General features: G+C 39.5%; 1 protein-coding gene across 7 annotated transcripts in view; it reads right to left on the bottom strand.

Annotated features, from left to right (window-relative positions):
- The window catches only part of TCF12 (transcription factor 12), a 262121-nt gene that overhangs the window by 45500 nt on the left and 193878 nt on the right, over window positions 1-22743 (bottom strand). For 5 of the 7 annotated variants that reach the window (XM_084752921.1, XM_084752922.1, XM_084752923.1 and 2 more), the window contains exon 8: window positions 18660-18712. In XM_084752921.1, coding sequence (XP_084609047.1) covers window positions 18660-18712 — 53 coding nt within the window. Of the gene's footprint in view, window positions 1-915; window positions 1098-18659; window positions 18713-22743 lie in introns of those variants that run through there. The other 2 variants (XM_084752926.1, XM_084752927.1) reach the window with 2 other exon arrangements.

The raw sequence follows: 22743 nt of genomic DNA, 5'->3' as shown, positions 1-22743 counted from the left end.
TGATAACTCGCTCCGAATCTCTCAGGATACTTTTTATAATATACAAAATTCCTATGGCTCTTAAAGATACATTTTTAGAAATATATTAAGAAGTTAATACTAAGTGATTAAAAAAGTAGAAAAGTCTTGCTTAGCAATGAAAAAACAATTTTAAAATACCTAAAAGTGGGCTGTAAATTGACTGAGACTATATTATTTGGAAATGTAGAAATGCACTTTAAAAAAAAATAGTGATTTATGTTATAAATCTGCACAGGGTCAAAATTCTAGTATGATTAAAAACAGATGGTATCCCAGGAAAGTCAGGCTGGACCTGAAACTCCAAACAGGAAACACGGCCTCGCTAGCTGACTGCTTCCCTAATCATTCCCAGAGCTTCATACTTGTTCTTTCTTATGAATACCCAAGACGACTTTCATCTTTCCCATCCATCTACAAAGCACCACATAATACTCAATATGTTTATGTCTTTATGTAAAAATTATGCCTATATGAAAATGTAAAAATAGGTGACTTTTAAGCTTATGCTAGAAGAAATAATATTAATCTAAAAAGAGCTCAAATTCAAGTTTATTTTCTATAGTAATTTAAAAATAAAAGCCAACCACTACTGAGTTGCTGGAGTCACTATTCCAAGTAACAGTTGAAGACATGACTTCAACGGCACAAATATAAATATAAATATAAATATAAATATAAATAAATATATATATATATATATATATATATATATATATATATATATATATATATACACACACACACACACACACACACACATACATACATACACACACAATCTAATTTATGGTAAAAGAATAAAATCCCCGCAGATTTTACTATAATGCAGTTAAATTGCACCACTTTTTGTTAAGCAACTCAGTAAGGCACTGTATGAAGAAAAAGAAGGCTTACCGTTTTCCCGTTGTAGTAATACATCAAAGAATTGCTGCCCATTCCAGGGACAGGATAAGCACAATACATGTTGATTTTAAAAATGCTATTTGCAGCTGACACACACAGCTTCTCTCCAAGATATACATCCACACAGGCAGCACGCTCCTCAGTGCTGTGCATCCACACATGGAACTACTCAAAAGGAACTTATGCAAAACAGGAATGAACCAACACACAGCACAGAGGGAGGGTTTATGCTGTGATCAACCTCTTTCAATTTCTACCAAGTCCCTGCGCTGGTGGGAGATACCAAATAGACAAACTTTGGGGTGCTGAAATAAATACGCAAAAGTCACATGCCCTGAATTAAAAAAATAAACAGTGGACTCTAAAGGTAAATGTACCAAAAGAATAGCAAAATTTCACACAGACAGACACACACACAGACATACACACAGAGACACAGACACACACATACAGAGTGAGAAAGAGATGAGAAAGAGATAAAGAAGGGGAGAGAGGAAGGGAAGGATGGAGGGGGAGGGAAGAGGGAGGGAAGGAGACTGATCTGCTAATCTGTTATTAGTTTGAATCACATTAAAGCACTTGGGGAAGGAAGCCTGGCTTGCTACACCTCCAGCAACACTGCCATCTGGCATGGTCTAAAGTTGCTCTCAACTCTGACAAACACACGATCAAGCAATCAGACACTGGAATACTGAATCACGTCGGACAAGGGGATGCAGAGTTAAGCCTTGTACAAAACCACTTCCTGGAGAAAGTGGGCCACCATTTACATACCACTTCACTGGCTGGAATGGACTGTGTCTTGAATTTTGTTGTTGTTGTTGTTTGTTTTTGTTACATTGTGAAAAAAAATTTTTTAACTGGAAGTTATCTTCAAAATAAATTACCTGTGCTTAAGATGACATTCTTAAAAAGGAAAATTTTAGTAACAGACTTTTGTTTATAAAGTTCCTTGGATTTCTCATTTAACAACACTAATTTAGAGTTTATAAAAGAATGTAGCCCTTTAGAACATCTAATATGTAGCAAACAATTTAGCGATGGAATGGGGAAAAGTGTTTGTTTTAATATAAAGAACGAAAGACTGCTAAGTGTAGAGATAGAATGTGCATTGTGGCTAGTAAACTAATATGCCTTACCAGAAGTCTCTCCTTATTCTTATGGAGTAGTTATATACTCATGTTAGAATATTTCTTAGAAAAAAAGTCTCAGATTTTTCTAGATCATCATAATACTACAAAGTCAAAAGACCTGAAGCTTTGTCTCTAAGTATGTTTCTTTCACAGACACAATTTACTATCTAAAAGTTTCTCAATTTATCATTTTGTATAGATTCTAACCCAGAAAAACAGAGTAACAACCTTTATTTTTCTCAACACCCCCATCAAACCCTCTTTCTACTATTTCTTCCCTCTGTGCTTCAGAGATAACAGCAGGACTGTAAAGAGACACATCACTTTTTAAAAAGACACTTTTTATGAGGCAGAAATCCACTGAAATATTCTAGTAGTAGTCTGTAGGAGAGAAAACCAAACCAATCAAACAAACAAAAACCCCAAACAAACACTATTCTTAGGAAACACACTGATTGAGTCACGGCAATAAAACAGCACCAGGCAGTAAGGCTGACTAACGCAGGACTCCAGCTCAGACAACAGCAGTGGGTGACAATGCAAGCTCCCCACTCCCCCCACATACAGAAAAGGCTCAGCAGCAGCTGCAAAAGAACATCACTGTGCAGCAGCTATTACATGCCAGTCTGCAGAGCACAGGCAACTTCCTCCTCCTGAGACCACAAAGGCCTGTTCCAGCCCTCGGAGAACTGGGTGAAAAGCTTTGATTTACTATTAACAATGCCATGTCTTAAAACCTTTCAAGTAAATTTTAGTGTTTCGTGGACAAGACGTTCTCTTTTGCTGAACAACTAAACTAAAAAAAGAAAAATCAACCATCTAAGGAAAAAATTCTTTTTTTCTATTAACTACTAAAAAAATCTTACTTTTCAGTAGCAGCTATGGGAGACCAGGAGAAGAGGGAAGCGGCTATGACCTACAACTGTCAGCTATTTCCCTTTCTAGCTGGGATGGCGTCTACAATGGGCAAGAAAAGAGACGCCTGCAGGGGTTACGCTCAACAGAGAGAGTGTTGGTAGCCTTGCGGGTAAAACAAGCAGTATGATGTACATGCTCTGAGCAACCATGGCTATTACAGTAGAACAGTGAGGACTTAGAACACCCCCACCCCGAGAGTGTAAAATAATCTGAGGGCAGCAAACAATCATGCCAACAAAACAGCTCAAAGTAAGACTAGACACACTTTTTTTGGGGGGGTGGGGAGGGCTATAAAATCAATAACTGGTTAAATTTTACTGTTCAGTTTAAATGTAGAAGGGAGGGCCAGAGAGACGCTCAGCAGTCAAGAACACTGGCTGCTCTTCCAGAGAATTGGGTTTCATTTCCAGCACCCACATGGTGGCTCACAACTGTCTGTAACTCCAGTCCTAGTGGATCCAACACCCTCCTTTGTCCTCCTGGAGCACCAGACACACATGTGGTGCTTAGATACACACGCAGGTTAAATACTGTTATACATAAAACAATTCTTAAAAAGATACTAAGGCCTCCCACCACCCCAGGTGGACTTCCTCTCCCACTGCACACCAGTTGTGGTATATACACTACTATCAAAATTGAAAGGAAGTTCAGGAACTCAACAAATCACCTCTGGGCATGTCTGCATAATATTGTTAAATTCTTCCTGAAAACCATAAAATCATTGAGAAAATTACTGGAGATATATATATATCCCTCTCAAATTCTACCTGCCTGCTAGAGCAAGGCTTATAAGTGTGTCACTCTCAAGTACCATCTTCTAGAAGTATACCTTACACAAAGAAAACTGAACCGGTTAATATAGATAGTCATTTTCTTTTCCACAATTATTAACTATCTTCTGTGAGAAGGTCTTTTTTCTCTTCTAGGAAAAAACAAAAAAACAAACCCCCACTGGAATCCTCCGTCTATGCAACAGCTGCAGCCCCTGTCCTCGGCGACTCATCTTACAGGGGATTCTTCCAGGCCGTCAAGAGCTGCCCTAGTCAATGCAGTTGTTTCATCTTCTTTTTTCCTTTTAAAGGAACATGTCAGGGGTTAATCTTGTGACTCAGTCTGACAAAATGAAGTCAGCTGGAGACAGGGCTGATTTTCAAACCTGATTTCAGGCAGGCCTGTCGCCTGCACAGGAGTGCTGCACTGTTATGTACTCTTTCTCCTGTTTTCCACCCACAATGCCATAGAACACTTACGTCATGATCAGACTTAATATTCATGTTGTCTGTGATGTCATGTGATGCCTGCTGCCATGGGGCATGGCCCTACTCAGGGCCATATAAAAGAATAGACCCACCTCTCTCTCTCCTCTCTCTCCCCACGTCTGTTTCTCTTTGGAGTACCCTTCCTCCCTTCCCTTCTCTCCCCATGCTTATACAGTAAACGTCTCATATAATATCTGCTGCCTGGCATCTTATTTTTAATTATTTCTCAGGTCACCTAGTTTAACAACCTAAAATAACACGTCATCACAAGATGAGAGTCACTGAGCACACAGGCAGTGTAACGAATGAAATGACAGTGACTTTTGAAGAAACTGACTTGGAGCCACACAGCTTTGATTAGCAAACTCAAGATTCAAAGCTTAACGGTTTATTGCCTTTCACCATTAAAAAACATTTTTTATTGCTATTACAATAATCATGAGGCAGAGACCTAAGCTAGGTAAGTAAATGTTTTGCCTCTTTTCTGAAGATTTAGGGGAAAAATCTCTCTCTCTTCCTTCTCTTCATTTTTTTGTTTATTGAAAATAGATATTCCCTGGAGAGACAGGCAAAATTAATTGAAGGTATGTTTTGCATTTTTTAGTCTTTTATTTGTTAATCTTTATTCCTAGAATTTGGACCAAGAATCATATATTGTTAAAAACATGCTTGTTAAACTATCCTTAAGCAAAATGTTTCAAGTGATATAAAATTCTATAGTTTTCCAAAGAAAACTTAAATAGGATAGAATCACATATATTGAATTAAAGACAGCTAACAGTTAATCTTACTGTACATTCTTCTAAGCAAACTACATCCACTATACCCCCAAAACCAGCTGACCTAGCTAGGAAAGTAAATATAAGCACAACACAAATAACTCCTCATAAAAAGTAGACATTAAAGCAGTGGTGGCACTTGCTTTTAATTCCAGCAGTCAGGAGGCAGAGGCAGGTAGAACTCTGAGTTCGAGGCCAGCCTCAAGTTCTAGGACAGCCAGAGCCATGGAGAAACCCTGTCTCCAAGGGGGGGAAAAGTTGACTTGTTTCTAAGAAAAGTAGTTCCTAAAAGATAGACTTTAAAAATAACGAAGGCAAATTTAAAAGTTCACATACAGTTAAGTCCACAATCTTTGAAGGATGAAATTCAGTAAATAACCAGTTATTGAATTCAAGAGAGGTCAGTGAGGAGACGCAGGAAGGTTAAAACTGAAACTCCCCACTGCAGTGGCGCACACCTATAATCCCAGCACTCGGGAGGCTGAGGCCGTAGGACTGCTGTGAGTTTCAGGATAGACAGGTAGAACCTGCAAGTGCACAAATTCAAATGAAGGACACATTCTCCAAGGCCTCCCCTCCACAACTTAGCATGAAAAGAAATGATTTAAGAAACCCAGTGTCCTGAATTTGCAGAATTTGGAGCATTATTACTTTTGTCAGGCATATAAAGAAACAAAAGCAATTTTTGAGTGAAGAGGCTACCTTCCTTCCCCCAGCCCCAATACTTCCACAGTTTAAAATTAGTGAAACTGTTCACTCCTTAAGTCCACCACTGATATCTGCCCTACATTAAAGACAACAGCCACTGATTTCAAATCACAGTGATTTTACAACCACTCTCTAAAAGAACCAGTAAGGCTTGTGACCTTTACTTTGGTAATTCTCCATGGAAAAAATTTCATCTAAGTGTTAATTATGAAGACATACAGCTTAATCAAAATCTAGAGACTGTTCTATACATGGGTGTACGTCATTTGGATGCGAGAGATGTGGCTCAGTGGCAGTGTGTGTTCAGTTTGCCCACAGTCCTGGTTTGACCTCTGGTGTCATCAGCAAAGCAAAGCAAAGCAAAACAAAACAAAACAAAACAAAAAGTGACTCCCCCTTAAAATCATTACTCAGCACAGAACAAAGACACATGATGAAATTTATTTATCATGTGATAGCAAGATTTTTACTGCTTCTTTACAACTATCTCAAAATCTAATTTGAGGTATAGATATCCATCTGTATACTTAATAGAAACCAACTAAATAATCTGATTTAGTGGGTAGGAGCAAGAATACTTGTTTCTCTTTAAAACGCCCAAGGCTGCTGGGTGTGGTGGCTGGTGGATCGCTGTGAGTTCGAGGCCAGCCTGGTCTACAAAGTGGGTCCAGGACAGCCAAGGCTACATAGAGGAAACCCTGTCTTGAAAAAACAAACAAACAAAAACTGAAGACTGTGATGAGGATGTGTAATAGCTGCCTAGTCTCCTGGAGAAGCAGGTTAACACACAGCACTCCTCTGTCACTCCTTTCACCACTCCTCTATAAGGCAAACTGCCACTACTGCAATTTGTAAGAGCAAAGCAAAGGGTATACTTTCTTTGATTACACACCATCATGACAAAGCAGTTTTCTTTAAAATGTTAAAATGGAGGTTGGAGGACACCTTTCCCCAGCGTTAATAGTTTCTGCATCTCTTGGCTGTCCATTTCTTTCACCATATGAACTGCAGTTTGTCACTTCTCATTTATCACGTAAAATAACCTGGTAATAGTTAATAGCAGTGTTGCAACTTGGTAATTTTCCTGCAGGTGGCTCTATAACCATAGGACTGCCTACTGGTGCATATGCACACATATACAACCAAACCAGATGACAAGGACCCATAGGTCTTAACTTGCCCCAAAACACCAGGAGTTCTGAAATGTGTTCAAGACTGGCACAAGGCTTTGAACTTGTTAAGCAATCTAAGAAAAACTGTAGAAAAACAAAGCTTTTACGAAATCATCAATAAAGGTAAGGGCAGACAAAGGTTTTAGACTAAGCTTTTTAAAAAACTATTATCAGTTCCTGATTTCTTCCCTAGGCATGCTCTTTTTCTTCTGGCCTGCTGAAAGTTTAACAGAAGTAGAGCACACCAAGATATTTTGTCATTTCCATATCTCCTTGCCTAGAACCCTCCACGAACATGCAATACAAAGCTCCACTCTCAATAAAAATTCTTGTTAGTGGCGATGATTTTAAAGATATCTTATCTCTGAACAATTAATAATAAGACTTCAAAACTCACACTTGTATTACTAAAGGGGTGCTTTAAAGCTAGTTTCCACCATACTTACTAAAAGAACTCATGCAGCTCCTAAATCTGTCTTATTTTAAAAGAACCGTTTCTTAGTTCTAAATTCTGTAGACCACTCTTTTGTTTGTTTTTCAAGACACGGTTTCTCTGTGTAGCCCTGGCTGTCCTTGAACTCTCTCTGTAGACCAGGCTGGCCTCGAGTTCAAAGATCCACCTGCTTCTGTCTCCAAAGTGCTACAATTAAAGCAGAATGGGCCATAGGCCATCACCACTAGGTAAATGCCTTTTTTTTTTTGAATGCTGACCACTCTTAACAACACCCAGATAACATTTCATCTTGAATACACACTGAGAAAGGTTTAATAAACAGGGAAGGAAATACAAAGCATGTCGATGCTGCCTTTTCAACCTGGAAAAAAATCATGGGACGGCAGCGATAGCTCAGTGGTTAAAAGTACTTGCTGCTCTTCCAGAGGTCCCAGGTGTTAGGATTCTGCTTCAGTGCTGTGAGGTCATTGCCTACATGCCACAGGGGCGTGGCTCTGCCCAGTACATAAAAGGACAGATCCATCTTGCCCCACCCTCTCTCACCTCTTACCCCCTTTCCCTCTCACCTCTCTCCTGTCTGTCTCTTTGTGAGGTACCCCATCCCCTTTCCTCCTCTCCTCATGCTCACTTAATAAACTCATCTAATACCTGTTGCCTGGCATCTTATTATCTTATTTTTTAAACTATTAAATTGGTGACGTGACTCAGAAGCAGAATCCTAACAGGTAGTGTGCCATTTTTCAAGGTAGTGAATTTCCTAATTGTTAGGTATTCTGAAATATTTTACATCTTGTCATACACTTTTTCTGGAACCAAAAGTTGTTGCAGTTGATGTCCAATGTCCACAGCAACCTCGAATCTTATTTCCACAATCTCCTGAGCTCTAACATGTACTGACAAGTGAAGTATATGTGGTTATTGCCTGTAATATGCTCATTTAAAGCAATCATCTTTCTTAAAAGCTATGGAGTATCTACAACCATGGCAAGAACAAAGGCTGGCACGTGCCGATAGGTAAAAAACTCTTCTCCAACTTTGGCATTATTTACTCAATAACAGTTTAGACATCTTAACAATGTGCATTTATATGTAGGTCTGACACTTAGATTAACTTAGCTTCTCTAGAAAATGACAGATTTATAGTCAAATCTTTGAAATAACTACAGAGGCCTGTATGGAGAGGGCAGTGAGTAGCTGAGCTGACAAGTTAGCCTGTCAAAAGCGTGGACTGGGGCTCCTCTGCCGTTCTTCAGCGAGAGCTGGGCCTGTAACATGTTTCTTCATATGCTCTGGCTAGAAAATTTAGTAGAGCAATAAAAGGGACTATGAAATGGATTATAAACAATGAGCAGGCTTCAATGAGCAGACAGCCTGAGGAGCTCACAGGATGAAAACCAGGCAACAATGAACGCCATACCAACCTTAGGAGTATGATCTTGATATCTGCTTCCCTAACCCTGAGAGATTCAATCTGTGTTACTATTGTTAAGCTTGGGTAAAGCTTAACTTCAGACTCTGTTTGCTAACCCAGGACTCCACACCTGAGAGGCCCTGCACGGTCCCTGCTCTAATGGATCTACACCGAAAGCCTATGCTCACAAGAATGCAGACAATATTGGGAAACCTTGTCAACCAAAGGGTTTTCATTTTCTAATGAAAAACTGGAGTTCTTTCCCACTATCTTCAAATATTTATAAAGTTTAAGCATAGGCAATATTCTATAATAAAAGGCTAAAATAAGGCTACAGTTTTCCTTCTCTAAGGGTAATTCAGATAATCTTTTCAGCTCAGATCATCTTCAAGTCAATTATTCAAGGTCCAGGAGTAAGACAGCTATAGCTATACTCCTAATTACACAGATTTATTAATTTATTCAGTATCCTTTAGCAACTGGGGACAGAAAAAAAAAACAAAACAAACCACACTTCCTGCTTTATAAAGTGATCATGGTAAAGAATAAAGTAGATAAGCTGCAAAGACAATACAGTAGGAAGATGCTGCTGAGTGTATGCTGCCACTTCATAAAGAGTGGCTATGAGAGACCCCGAGGATCAGAGAGGAAAGCACAGTGCAGGCACAAAGAAACGGAGACAGTAAATACTCAGAAGGGCCTGAGGCTGGACTAAGGGAGGGGAAGATGGCAGAGAGGCTATGTGAGGGAAAGGACGGGTCATGAGGGTCTGGTAAGACACTGTCTGCAGGACTTTAGTGAATGCAGGAATGCTATGGAATGATATGATCTGACCTGGACTGTTAAGCAGTCTCCCTTCCTGAAGAAACTGCTGAAGGAAAAGGCAAGACTAACTGGGGAGATGTTGCAGTAGTCTAAGAAAGAGAAAGGGCTTGGACAAAATGACAGTAACAAGGTGCTGACAGATGTTGAAGTCTGGAGGGTATTTTAATATGAGAAATAAGGTATAGGAGGCCAGATGTTACACTTGTATTCAATGAAACTGTAACTTTTTTCTCTTCTTTAGGAAAAACTTGTCTCTTGTGGTCTTCTGGTTTACACTGCTGCTGTTTTAGGAGACAGTCCTTACATTCTAAAGGGGCTAATGCCGAATCAATACAAGGTTGACGTTGCTGCCTGGCTTACCTTTCCTGTTGCAACAATACTCTTTAATTTGTGCATAATTTAACAGCATATTTTAGAAGACAAATGAGAATAGAAGTCTGTTACTTATATAAAGATTAAAAAAAGCAGTTAGCATACTCTTCATTGTTTGGACACCACAGAAGGCAACTGAGAAGTGCTGTTCACAACAGGAAATCAGCAAACATTTCTTTCTAGACGAGGAAGGTAACAGCTACACAGACATCATTTCTGCCGTACTTTGATGAAAGAGTTTCTTGGGTAATCTATGACTGGAATACTTTTCTTCTTCACAGGCAGAAGTTTTAACTCCTATCTTGTAACTACAATCGTCTTGAAGACAGGCCTATGTCTTTCCTGCATTTAAATGTCTAGAGAGCTCTTTACTTTCTGTAAGCACGTAGAACATTTCTTTCCCCAGACAGGGTTTCTGTGTGTAGCCTGGGCTGTCCTGGAACTCCCTTTGTCAACTATGCTGGCTTTGAAATCACAGAGATCCACTTGTCCCTGCCTTCCCAGTGCTGAGATTAAAGGTATGCACCAGCAGTGCTCAGCTCATTTAGAGCACTTCGGCAGAAGGGACTCACTGGGACCTAATAGGGAATAGTTGTTAATTCCGAAATTGCTGTCCTTGAGGACTGGAGCCTGAAGACAGGGAATACTCTATTACTGATTGACAGCCCATCCTTGGTTTTTGAAAATCTTAAATATCTTTAATGACGCTGGGAGAAAACAGTTGCTTCTGATTTCAAACAATACTAAATAAAAAAGATCTCAAGCACAAGTCAAAATGTAAGCTTTTACTTACTAACCAGAGTTTTCATCAAAGTTAAAAAGTGAACTATGTAAACCTACATTCATAAAGAGTAATATTGAGAAAATGAATTTTTATGGCATGTATAAACTATCTTAGTTTTCAGTGTATGTACTCCACTGTTCCACAGAATACAGATCAGGGCAACCACCTTCAGCTTATGTTTCACCACAAAGTTCAGCCACGACAAAGATGACAACTTGAATATACCTACAACATCAGCAGGATTAATATCTAATGTAATACTTAAATGCCAGAAAAATTATAACATTCAAATGCTACTTGGGGATATTTTTTAATGTGGCAAGTGATCTTGGAAAACATCTGATGGTACTATAAAAGCTGCTCGCTATCCAGGGCCTTGATGACAAAAGTGGCTACGCCTGTTCTGAGTCTAGTGCAGACTGACAACTAGGGTTAGTAAGCCTCGGCTGATCTACTATCTTCATCAAGCTTTACTGGAACAAAGCTGTGTCTGTGCATTTTATGTCACCTGTAGCTACTTCAGTGCTATTAACACAGCAGTGTCTAGTGGTTTCAGTAGAGACCATCTGCTCCCTCACCCCCATATTTACTATACAAGCTCATTACAGATAAAGTTGAGCTACTCACGATAAGTGCTTTTAATGTGCACACAGAGGCAAAGAGGCAGAGGGAACTCTGTGAGTTTGAGGCCAGCCTAGGCTACCCAGTGAGACCCTGTCTCAAAAAACAAAAGAATTTTGCTATGGTATACTGAGGAAGAATACAGAAATATCCTGAGCTCGTGATCCCTGCTCCCACCACACTTGTCTCCATCTCTCCAGTGCTGGGATTATAGGCATGTGCTACTATGCCCAGACAGAATCAAATTATTTTTGAAAACAATAAGATACTTGCAACAGTACAGATATATTGAGCTGGATACAAAAAATATATATATATATATATATTCAAATTTTTTGATTGGTCAATAGTTTAAAATATTTGAGATCTGCTTCATAACAACATATGTGGGAGAATTTGAAACAATTTCAGAACTTGCAGTGTTTTTAAAATGGTTGAAAGATTATATACAAATCTATATGGTATACACTGCAGTCCCTGAAACAGGATAAACACAGGAGAACAATTTTCCAAGTATAATCAGTAATAGCTGAACAAAGGTAAGAATCTGTGACAACAAAGGTCATCCCGGCTACTGAGACAGGCCAGAAAGCCCTTCCTGACTTGGAGTGAAATACAGAGCTCACCCTTCCCCCATGGTAAAAGCTTGAACTGCTTAATATTTTATGTCTTTATCTTATGTTAAAGAACAAACCTCATCACTGGGCATGGTGGTGGTGCCCGCCTTTAATCCTACCACTCAGGAGGCAGAGGCAGGTGGACTGCTGTGAGTTCAAGGCCAGCCTGATCTACAAAGCGAGTCCAGGACAGCCAAGGCTAACACAAAGAGACTCTGTCTCAAAAAAAGAAAAAAAGAAGAAGAAAGAAGAAAGAAAGAAGGAAGAAGGAAGAAGGAAGAAGGAAGAAGAAGAAGAAGAAGAAGAAGAAGAAGAAGAAGAAGAAGAAGAAGAAGAAGAAGAAGAAGAAGAAGAAGAAGAATGAGCCTCAAGCCAGGTGTGCCCAGGCCAGGCGTGGTGGCACACACCTTTAATCCCAGCACTCAGGAGGCAGAGACAGGAGGATTTCTGAGTTTGAGATCAGCCTGGTCTACAATGTGAGTCCAAGACAGCCAAGGGTACACAGAGAATTCCTGTCTCAAAAAAACCAAAAAGCAAACAAACAACAAACAAAAACTCAAGCCTCAGTCATATCAGCAAAATGGTCTACGTTTTTCTACTGATGACTATAATGCTAGGCTTTAAGTGCATTCAACCTATACATCTTCTTCTAAAATCTATACAAGTCACACACACAGAGAATGAATGGGCTGCTTATTTAATATGGTTTATGACAACTCAGGGATCCGAAATATCAACAGCTGCAAAGTTCAACAAACCTTAAAAGCTATTTCTGGGGCCAGTGAGATGGCTTAAGGGTAAGGGCATTTGCCATCAAGCCTGAATCAGGGACACACATGGTGGAAAGAGAGAACCAACATCTCTCTGACTTACACCCCTCCACACACACCATGTAAACTATGTTTTAATAATACTGACTGCAGTTGAGGCATGCTCTTGTTTAATAAAGACACAGAGCTGAGAAGGTGACGTGACTGAAGCTGCACAACCACATCTGGATGAGACAACTGGGTCCACAGGAGGGATGGGCTGGCTTTGTTTTGTTTTTTTCCCTTTGTTTTCTCACTTTAAATCAGATCAAAGGCTTTGGTGGCTTTTCACAAAAAAGAACATCTTAGAGGTAGGTTAAAGCCCATCATGTCCACTGATACAATTCTGACACCGCTTCAGCAGTGGGCACCATCAGCATCAAATGTGGTCGCTTTTCTTATTGACACATGACATCTTTCAGTCACAAACTGTACTTCAGAGATCCAACTGCACAGTCAGAGAATGAACTGGCTACTTTGAAAATTCTGTATTGGAACAGACTTCTTACAGAATTAGACTGTGTAGCAGATGGAACTAAGACTCTTCTGCACACTCAGCTACAGCATGACTCTAGGCTTGTTTGCCCAGGAACTAGTAAGCAAATGCCCTGTTGGGTTCACGGTCAAGAACTGCAGAGCTCATTTGTGAAGTTACACTGAAGCTGATATTGCCTTGTAAAAACTGTTTACTCTTCTTTAGCTTTGTTGTGTGCTAGTCTTCGAGGTCTGGGCAATAAACTGTTAATGACAGTGCTTCCTGGCTTGCTGGTGATCCCTATGGGCAGTCCTTCAGGACATGCTTCCCATTGCCGTGGCGCTTCTTGTTATTTTCAGAGATAAACTGGAAGTGGCTCTTTCTCTACAGGTCTAACTCCTGTTGGTGATCTCACTAGTTCAAAGAACTAACCATTTTGTACTTCAGTTTTGTTTTTGTTTTTGTTTTTGTTTTTGAGGACAGGGTCTTTCTGTGTTAGCCTTGGCTGTCCTGGACTTGCTCTGTAGACCTGGCTGGCCTTGAACTCACAGCGATCCACCTGCTTCTGCCTCCCAAGTGCTGGGATTAAAGGCGTGAGCCACCACGCCCGGCTTTTACTTCAGTTTCTTAAGTTAACAATTTCTACCAGCCCCAGAAAGAGCTGCTTGTCATCTCACTTAAAAAGCCAAGTGTGGCGGCACGTGCTTTTAATCTTAGCACTCAGGAGGCAGAGGGAGGGGCAGGCAGATAGCCGTGAGTTCGAGGCCACCCTCGGCTACAAAGCAGTCCAGGGCTGCTGTTTTGATGCAGTTTTAGACTGCATGCCTTTAAATGCTATGGTGCAGGAACACAAGTTTAGGTATGTGGGTTGAAGAAGGCTTTCCAGATTTATTTAGATGGTTACTCTGGGACAGAATTATGATGAAATCTTGCTTCCTACTTCCAAATTCTATATCTTTTGCAGTAAATAAAAATATTATCTAGATTCGACAGTACAAATACCAAATTAAGAGACAGAGTAAGGGAGAGATCCCCCTACATCTGAGACTGCATTAAGGGAGCTATAATAATGTTCAGCCAAGGGAAGGGGAGAACTATAGCCCTGAGATATGAGAAAATAATAATGATCAACATAAATCTAGGGAGTAGAATGTGATTCAGCAAATTTTCCTTCTTTTTGATTGTTTTCTAAAAAAAAAAATCTGATTGAGCAATAACAGCAACTGTAATTTAGCATGCATTCACTGTGTGTCAGGCTCCTACTTACATATAGAAGTGTGGTAATGTATTTTTTTTTCATCCTTTCACTTTCAATTTTCTTCTTTTTTTTCCCCTGACCAAATACTGACTTAAAAAAAAATTTAGGCTATGGTAGTAGAATTTTAAAAAATGAAGAAAGAGGAATTCCAGCGTATACGTGATACACCAAGCAAATACTTGGTATTAAATACTTTCCTAGTGACCTTTGAGACTGATATTATCACCTTTGACATGCAACTTGGAGAAGTCCTTGCTCAGCATGAATGAAGCCCTATGCTCAATCCCCAGACGACAAAAATGAGCAAAGCAACCAACCAACCTTAGGCTTAAGGCTAAGGCTGATTTAGCAGTAGAACACTTGCCTAGTGTGCAGTGAGCCCTGAGCTCACTCATGTCTTTATGGTACAGAGTCACAAGCAACCCCCTTCCAGGTCATAAAAATGAAAAGTGGCTAAAAGTCAGATAAAATTCATTATCTACACAAGGGGAAATTCTGTGTGCCTCTACTACCACACATCCTTAGATAGTGCTAGTCCTTAAACCACAAAGCTAATTACAAACAAAGCTGGTCAGTAAAAATGGAACTGGCAAAACTGTTTTAAATTTAATATACTAAATAAGATATTTTTATGAGTAAACCAATATTTATACTTTATACTGGGGGGGGGTGGTTCGAGACAGGGTTTCTCGGTGTACCAGGCTGGCCTCAGATTCACATCTGTCTCTGCCTCCTGAGTTTAGAGACATGTACAACCATGCCTGGTTGAAGATTTACATCTTAATATTCAAAGAAAAATGGTTTTCACATTATTTAAAGCGGATCTTGTGGCCCTGAGTATGAATTGGGAGTTGATTAGTGGCAAAGGCTAATGAGAACGCCGATACAGTAAAATGGCGACACTGTTCCTCACACTTAAGAAGTCCCCATACCTCTAAAACAGTGACCCCGAAGCTTTAGGGATGCTACTGAACACACTTCCTTCTGTAAATTAAAGAAAGGTCGCCAGGGGAAAAGAGCTGCCCCAATCCCTGCCCAATGTCCCAAACTTCTCTTTTGCTTTTTATCTTAGCAATGATCTGACATACAGGAAAACCAGGTATACACAGCTGGTGTTCAGAGATTAGGGAAGGGAGGCTAAGGAACCCCCAAAGGGAAAGGAAATCGTTGGCATGCTGAAGCCCCATGTATACCCTCTGAGCTCTGCACAGTGGCAACACATTCCTGTCACTGCAAGCCACGACGCTGGAGGTCTGTGTTCAGAGCAGATGTCCCGTGGCCATGGATGCTCAACACTGTCTTTTGCTCCTCCTCTTCTGGAGGAGATGTGATACAGTGAAGTTATAAAAGTTGAACCTACTACAGAATCTAGGAATGCTTAGTTCTAAATTTGGCAAAACATTTGTTTTTCACACTTCTGTTCTTTTTTTACCTGCTGGCCCATTTGAAATCTGAACATTTGACTGAATTTTTAGTTTTGGAAGTATGATACTCATTATTCAAATAATCATAAAACAAAACATGCACAATCCATGTTCTTTTTTGCATCTGTTTCTTTTACAGATCAAAATTTCAAAGGTTTATAAATTTGCATATTCATTATAAGCAGTGAACAGAAAAAAATGTAATTTTCTTTATTTATTCTGTCTTATTTAGACAAGGTCTTTCTAGGGAGCCCAGGTTGGCCTAGAATACACAGCAATCTTCGTGCTTCAGTCTCCCAGGTGTTGAGGTGATAGGTATATACACCACCATGCTCACTAGTATATACAAACATAAACACACGTGTGTTTGAGACAGGGTTTCACTACGCAGCCCTAAGTAGCCTGCAACTCCCTATCAAGACTAGGCTGGCCTCCAACTCACAGCTGACTCTCTCTGACTTGGAGTTTGTGATTAAAGGTATGTATGTACCAAAGGAGCTGGGAAACAGAATGCTCAAGAGGACACTTGTCTCACATTTCCTAATCTAAAGGTTCATCAAAATTCAGTAGTTCTTCCTTCCCTGAACACAAAACAATCAACAGAACAATCTTGAAGTAATAGATGCTGTTATAATAATAATAAACAAAATGTAAGGAAAAAGGTGCTAGGATTCTGCCCCAGTCTGCCTAGCAACCTGTGATGTCATTGCCTATCTGCCACTAGGCATGGCCCTACCCAGAATTATAAAAGGACAAACCCACCTACCTCTCTCTCTCCTTGTTTCTCTTCCTCTCTACCTCTGCCTTTGTCTCTCTGGGGAGTCCCCCTTCCTTCTCTCCCCATGCTCATATAATAAACTTCTCCATATAATATCTGTTGTGTGGCACATATTGCATATTTTATATCATACTTCATATCTCATATTTCATTGGTATTTTTAAAAAGGGTCTACAAAATCTCTTTCCAGGCTTGTTTGTCCATTTTGCTAGTCTGTTTCCAGAAATAAAGTAACGATGGAGCATTGGCAATTATCTTATTTGTTTAAACTAATGTCAGGTCAAGAATAAATGTGGTAGTCTTTTTCTTACTGATTTTTTTGTAAAGCAGTGTGGTTCTACTAATATTAATATGTAATTTAACGTTTATTACTTTCACAGAATTATATTAATAAGTTACAAGAAATTACACTGCTGTGTGTTTTAGCAGTTCTGTGTACCTGACTATGGTTTCTGTTAGGTTATACTACCTACCTACCTTTGCACAGCACACGACTGTTAAAATGTAAATCGTGTAACTATTTTTAGCTGCTGCTGAAATTCCTGTCTTCAGGAATGATTTGAGGCATTGTTCATTTTGTTTATTAAGCAGCTATTCAGCCTTTAGTGGGCCCAAGTGCTTATGCAAGCAAAAGCTTTTAGGATGCTTGCAGCTGCAATTCAACCCTTCAGGTAGGCTGCAGGTTCAGAGCACAGCTGCCGTATGCTTCGTAAAACTCAGATCCATCTGGAATTGAGTTTCAAAGATTTCAATTTGACTTTTCATGTATCACACAGAAGAGAAGGTGGGAGGGGAGGGGGCAGGACACAGAAGAGAAGGAATGCAAACAACCAAAAGATAATTTCTCTACCCTTCAAAATAAATAAAAAAGCTCAGGTCCATGCTGCCCCTTCTAGATTGCTACTTATCAAGCAAGATATTCCATTCAGTCCAAACTCCGATGAGCTGTGACTCATCTGGCAGCACCTGCGCCCATATGGTTGTTAAGTATTGCCCAATAAAAGCCTCACATCCATTTACACAACAAAGAATGTATCCGTCAAGGCACAGGGCCTCAATCTAACAGCCTCACTGACCATTTGTTCTAGCCACAGAGAAAAGGCCTTCCCTTCTTCTTACCAGGGGTTTTTAAACTGTGGGTGGATTTATATGTAAGTTCATTTACAAATACTTCTACTGCGTCAAAGAATAAGTATATTAACAACACAAACACTCCTACAGTAATAGGTTACTATAGCCATTAATGACTGTTTTACCAACCTCTCCCAACTTCCTGCATCAAAGCTCTTTATTCTCAAAGGATACATTTTTGAGCAAGGAGGGATCAACAAACTAGTTGCGTGAAAGCTTTCCTGATGCTAGACTGAAGTTGGGAAAGGCTTAATGAAGGCTTTAAAATCCACAAGGGCTTCACAGTGAACATCTGACTTGGTGATTTATGCATATTAATAACCTCAGTCCTACTGAGGCAAGCTGAGCCAAACATGTCCTCCGAATCTTAATGTCTTTAGCTCCACTGGGATTATTACAAATGTAAATTTCTAAGATTCTCAGCTATTAATCTCTGTCTGTCCTCCTGTTCAGCAACATAATGACTAATTAAACATCAAAAGACCTGCACAGGAGATCTTCTCTGACAGCTACAGGCCTAGTCTTCTTCCCAAGAGGGGAATTCAAATGACAGCGACAGGGAGTGACAGCATATGAGTTAGCTACAAACGACTGCACCGAAAACGAAAAGCCTAACATTAAGTGTGGATTTATCTCAATCAATGACTTTGTTAAGCAATGAACAGTTACTATGTAAAGTATGCCTACTGGTACCAATCGAATCCATTCTTGTAGTAAGTGAATACCAAATACTTGACATCAATTTATTTAGCATCAAGTTTATTTTGTTTTGTTTTTTGTTCTTTTAAAAAAAGGAGTACTTACAGAAGAAGGTAGGCCAGGAGGCACCTTTCTTACTTTCTTTGCTTGCAAAGGATCTGAACATGGAAAACAAAATGTTATATTAGCATTTACACTAGGGAAAGAAAATAAATAAATAAAACAAAACAAAAACTCCAAACAAACAGAACTCAAATGAACAGGAAACAAGTTATCCCTCCCAATATGACTTCTCTTTTTTCTAACACTGCAAGTGAGCATGGGAATACGAGAATGACAGCACGGGTTCTCCTAAGCTGGAAAGGTAGCAGTGAATGAAGTAAAACAAGAAAGAAAACACACCAATAGCCCAAACAAGGAAGGAGAGCAAAATGTCTGTAGAGCCTCTTCTGCCATGAGTGTTTAAATACTTCACACGTGAGTCAGAGCATTGGCGGTGGAACTCTGTGCAACAGGTCGCTCTAACAGTACACTTCCCCTAACAAAGAGACAAGCTACATCATATGCAGCATATGTTAAAAACTTAGTAACAGTAAATGCTGTATTACAACTTATTCTGCATAAACTTTGAAATAAAATTTAAGGAATGAAAAACTAAGGTTAGAATAACATTAAGATATGTTCCATAAGCTATGAAATATAGTCAATATGCACATCTTGTATTACAGGCATGTACTTTGGAAATGTGTGAATAAAACCGAAACTTCAGCACTAAAGTACAATTCAAACTTTTATTAAAGTTTGTATTCCTTCCCAGAAAATGACCACAGAAAGTATCTCTATTTTGTTTTAAATTGCGCGTGTGTGCACATGTACGCATGTTCAAATACAGGTACCTTTGGAGTCTAAGTCCAGGAGAGGATACTGGACTTTCTGGAGCTGGAACTATATTCAGATGGTATTAAGCTGCCACACAGTGTGAGTCTAAACTTGAGTCCTTTGCAGGAGCAGTGTATACAGGTAATTGTTGAGCCCATAGCTCCAGATCAAAAGAAAAAAAAGTGTATTTTAAAGATAAATTAATATAAATGAAATTAAGACTATTTTTATATGCCTAACGTGGTAACTTAATTTTCCTTGTCTACAAAATTGATCTTTTCCATGTTATTTTTTGAAAAGTGCTACGCATAGTGTTGCAATCATACACAAATAATAGATCAAATTCAGGATTTTCAGAGGCATTCATTATTTAGGAACGGTGAAGTAAAATAAATTCCATTTTTTTTTTTTTGAGACAGAGTTTCTCTGTGTAGCCTTGGTTGTTCTGGGCTTGCTTTGTAGGCCACGTTGGCCTTGAACTCACAGAGGTCTGCCTGCCTCTTGCCTCCCTGAGTGTTGGGAAACTCCACATTTTTTAAAAGTTAAAAGAGAGAGAGAGAGAGAGAGAGAGAGAGAGAATTAAATAAGAAAAGCATTTTCCTAAGCCATAGTGATACTACACAATAAAATGTGATTTTATAAGGATTGAAACTTACTTAAATTTGCTCTGGGAATTCTCTAGATGTAATATCCCAGAAGGCTACAGAGTGAAAAAGGCAACTTTATAAGCAGCACGTGGAAAGACATTACACAATAAAAAGGGGCAGCAAGCACTCATCAGTGTGGACATCCCCTCCCCAAGAGGCAGCCTACGTTTCCTTAAACAGAAGTGCCAAAGAGTCTGTATTTGTAAGATACAGCAGAGCCTTTGTTCTTGGTGCAATGATTCAGCAGTCTACTTCCTTACAAAGTATTCCTTGAGCAAAGGCTATACTGTATATACAATCAGTCAAGGAAATGGCTTCTATGGCTTGGAGTTACCTGAATAAAGATTTTCCTTTCGTACTTCATGATTAGCACATACTATCACCAGCCTGGGATTCATAGTCTAGTTTGGGGAAGTTGCCAACTGCCGTGGAGAACTTGGGCAGGCGACTTTAACCTTTTGGTACCTCAGTTCCTTTAGATGCATAAACGGGTGGGCACCACCTCTCCTGTGAGTTTCAAACTCTGTGGTAATACATGAAATATGCTCATTGCATTGCCTAACATTTGTGACACATTAATAATGTTTAAAATGTGTATGAGTGTTTTTACCTGCATGTGTATGTATGACACATGTGTGTTCAGTACTCATGGAGGCCAGAAAAGAATGTCAAATCCCCTAAGACTGGAAGTACAGACAGTTGTGAGCCGTCCTATGGGTGCTGGGAACTGACCCAGGTCCTCTCGAAGAGCCATCAGTGCTCTAAACTGCCGAGCCATCTCTCCTGTCCAATACTTAATAACTTTAGCCCTTACTTATATAGACCAAAACAATTACAAATTAGATAGTTACTGCTCCCCAGAATGATTTCCTAAAGCATTTAAACAGTTTCAGAAAACACTAAGATTGGTCTAGTGCCCTCTCTCCCCTCTCTCTGTGTCTCTGTCTCTCTCTCTGGTTTTTCAAGACAGGGTTTCTCTGTGTAGTCTTGGCTGTCCTGGTCTCACTTTGCAGACCAGGCTGGCCTCGAACTCACAGCAATCCGCCTGCCTCTGCCTCCTGAGCACTGGGACTACAGGTGTGCGCCACCACACCTGGCTCGGTACAGCTCCTCTAAGTGCTCACATTTTACCAGACACTGAAATGCCAAGGGGAAGCTAAGGCTGAGAACAGCGTAATTATCTACTAACTGGTATCCACACAGGAAATGGACAAGATTCCTCTGAGCATCAAGGGAAACACCATATGCTGCATTCCATTTTGGCTCCTCATTTATAACCTAATGTTAACATTACAACCTCACAGAGTTTTGAAAAGATGCAGAAGATAAGCAATAATATTTATAAATCATAGTCAAATAGAAATGAAGTTTTAACTCATGGGAAACTTGTATTTTAAGCCTGGATGTTTATGAAATGTATCCCTGTTCTTCTTTAGTTATTCAATAGTTGTTTTTCTTTGGTAACAGCACATTGGCACAGACTAGTATGTGCTTATGAGTCTTTGAGGAAGACATTCTTGTAGTCTAACCCAATACAGACTCATGAAGTTCCCTAATGGGCTAACTTATCAGGTGGGCAGGAGGAGCATACATGTACAACACTTCATAAGTTATCATTTGTTTAATAACAAAAAGAATGCTGGTTTAAACCACCAGGGCTGACACTAATAGCACCCATACATAGTACATAACAATGCTCCTGCAAAATAAAGACATCTATAAGAATTCTCTTGTGGACGTGGCAATCCATCACTGTGTCCTTTCTATGGACTTCATTCATACGTTAGAACTAGAGAGTAGAAATAGCTCACAAAATATATATGGCTTGACAGGAGGTAAATATACTAGCTGGAGGCAGTCAACAAATATTCGTGCAGCCAGAAACTATAGTACATTCTACTTGGTTTACATTTTCTTTAGATGTTGGTCTATATTTATTATAAACATGTTTTACAATTTTAATTTTTAAAATTTATTTTTACTTTATGTGCCTTGATATTTTGCCTGCAACTATGTCTGTGTGAGGGTGTCAGATCTTGGACTTACAGACAGCTGTGAGCTGCCATGGGGGTTCTGGGAATCAAACCCGGATCCTCTAGAAGAATATTCAGTGTTCTTAGCCACTGAGCCATCTCTCCAGCTCCACAACTTTAATTTTCTTATATTAAAAAAAAAATCACTCAAAATTTCACATTAAAGACTGATCAGAAAGAATGTCTTTGTTTTTTCCTATCATCAACTACCCCAAGGTTGTTAAAAAGGTGGCACTTTCAGGCTCACTCTTATGGTAGTGGGATTCTCCCTGTTGGGATAAGAAGTAATTTTCTAGGAAATCAGAGATTACAATCTTTCTTGTTTACATGTGTCAAAGAATCTATGTGAGCATGGAGGTTTGTGAGCATGGCTGTTATTTTATGTATAGTGTGCATGTGCGCTGCTGGCATAGATGGTGTTCTGTGTTGTGTCTGCTGTGTTCTAGAAGAATTATTTATATGACTACCACCTTCACTGAGGTTGACCTTATCCATGTAATCCAGACCCCTAATTCCAAAATAAAACAAGATGAAGGGGGAAGGGAGAGAAAGTCTTATAAAACACCCAGCAGCACAAAACAGACTGGTTTTGTCAGGATGGATGGATGAGTGGATTATATGCACATGTAC

The sequence above is a fragment of the Acomys minous genome (assembly GCF_964271855.1).
Source record: "Acomys minous genome assembly, chromosome: 13".
In the NCBI taxonomy this organism is placed as follows: Eukaryota; Metazoa; Chordata; class Mammalia; order Rodentia; family Muridae; genus Acomys; species Acomys minous.
Note: the sequence above shows the minus strand (reverse complement) of the source record. Positions and strands in the feature narration are given on the sequence as shown.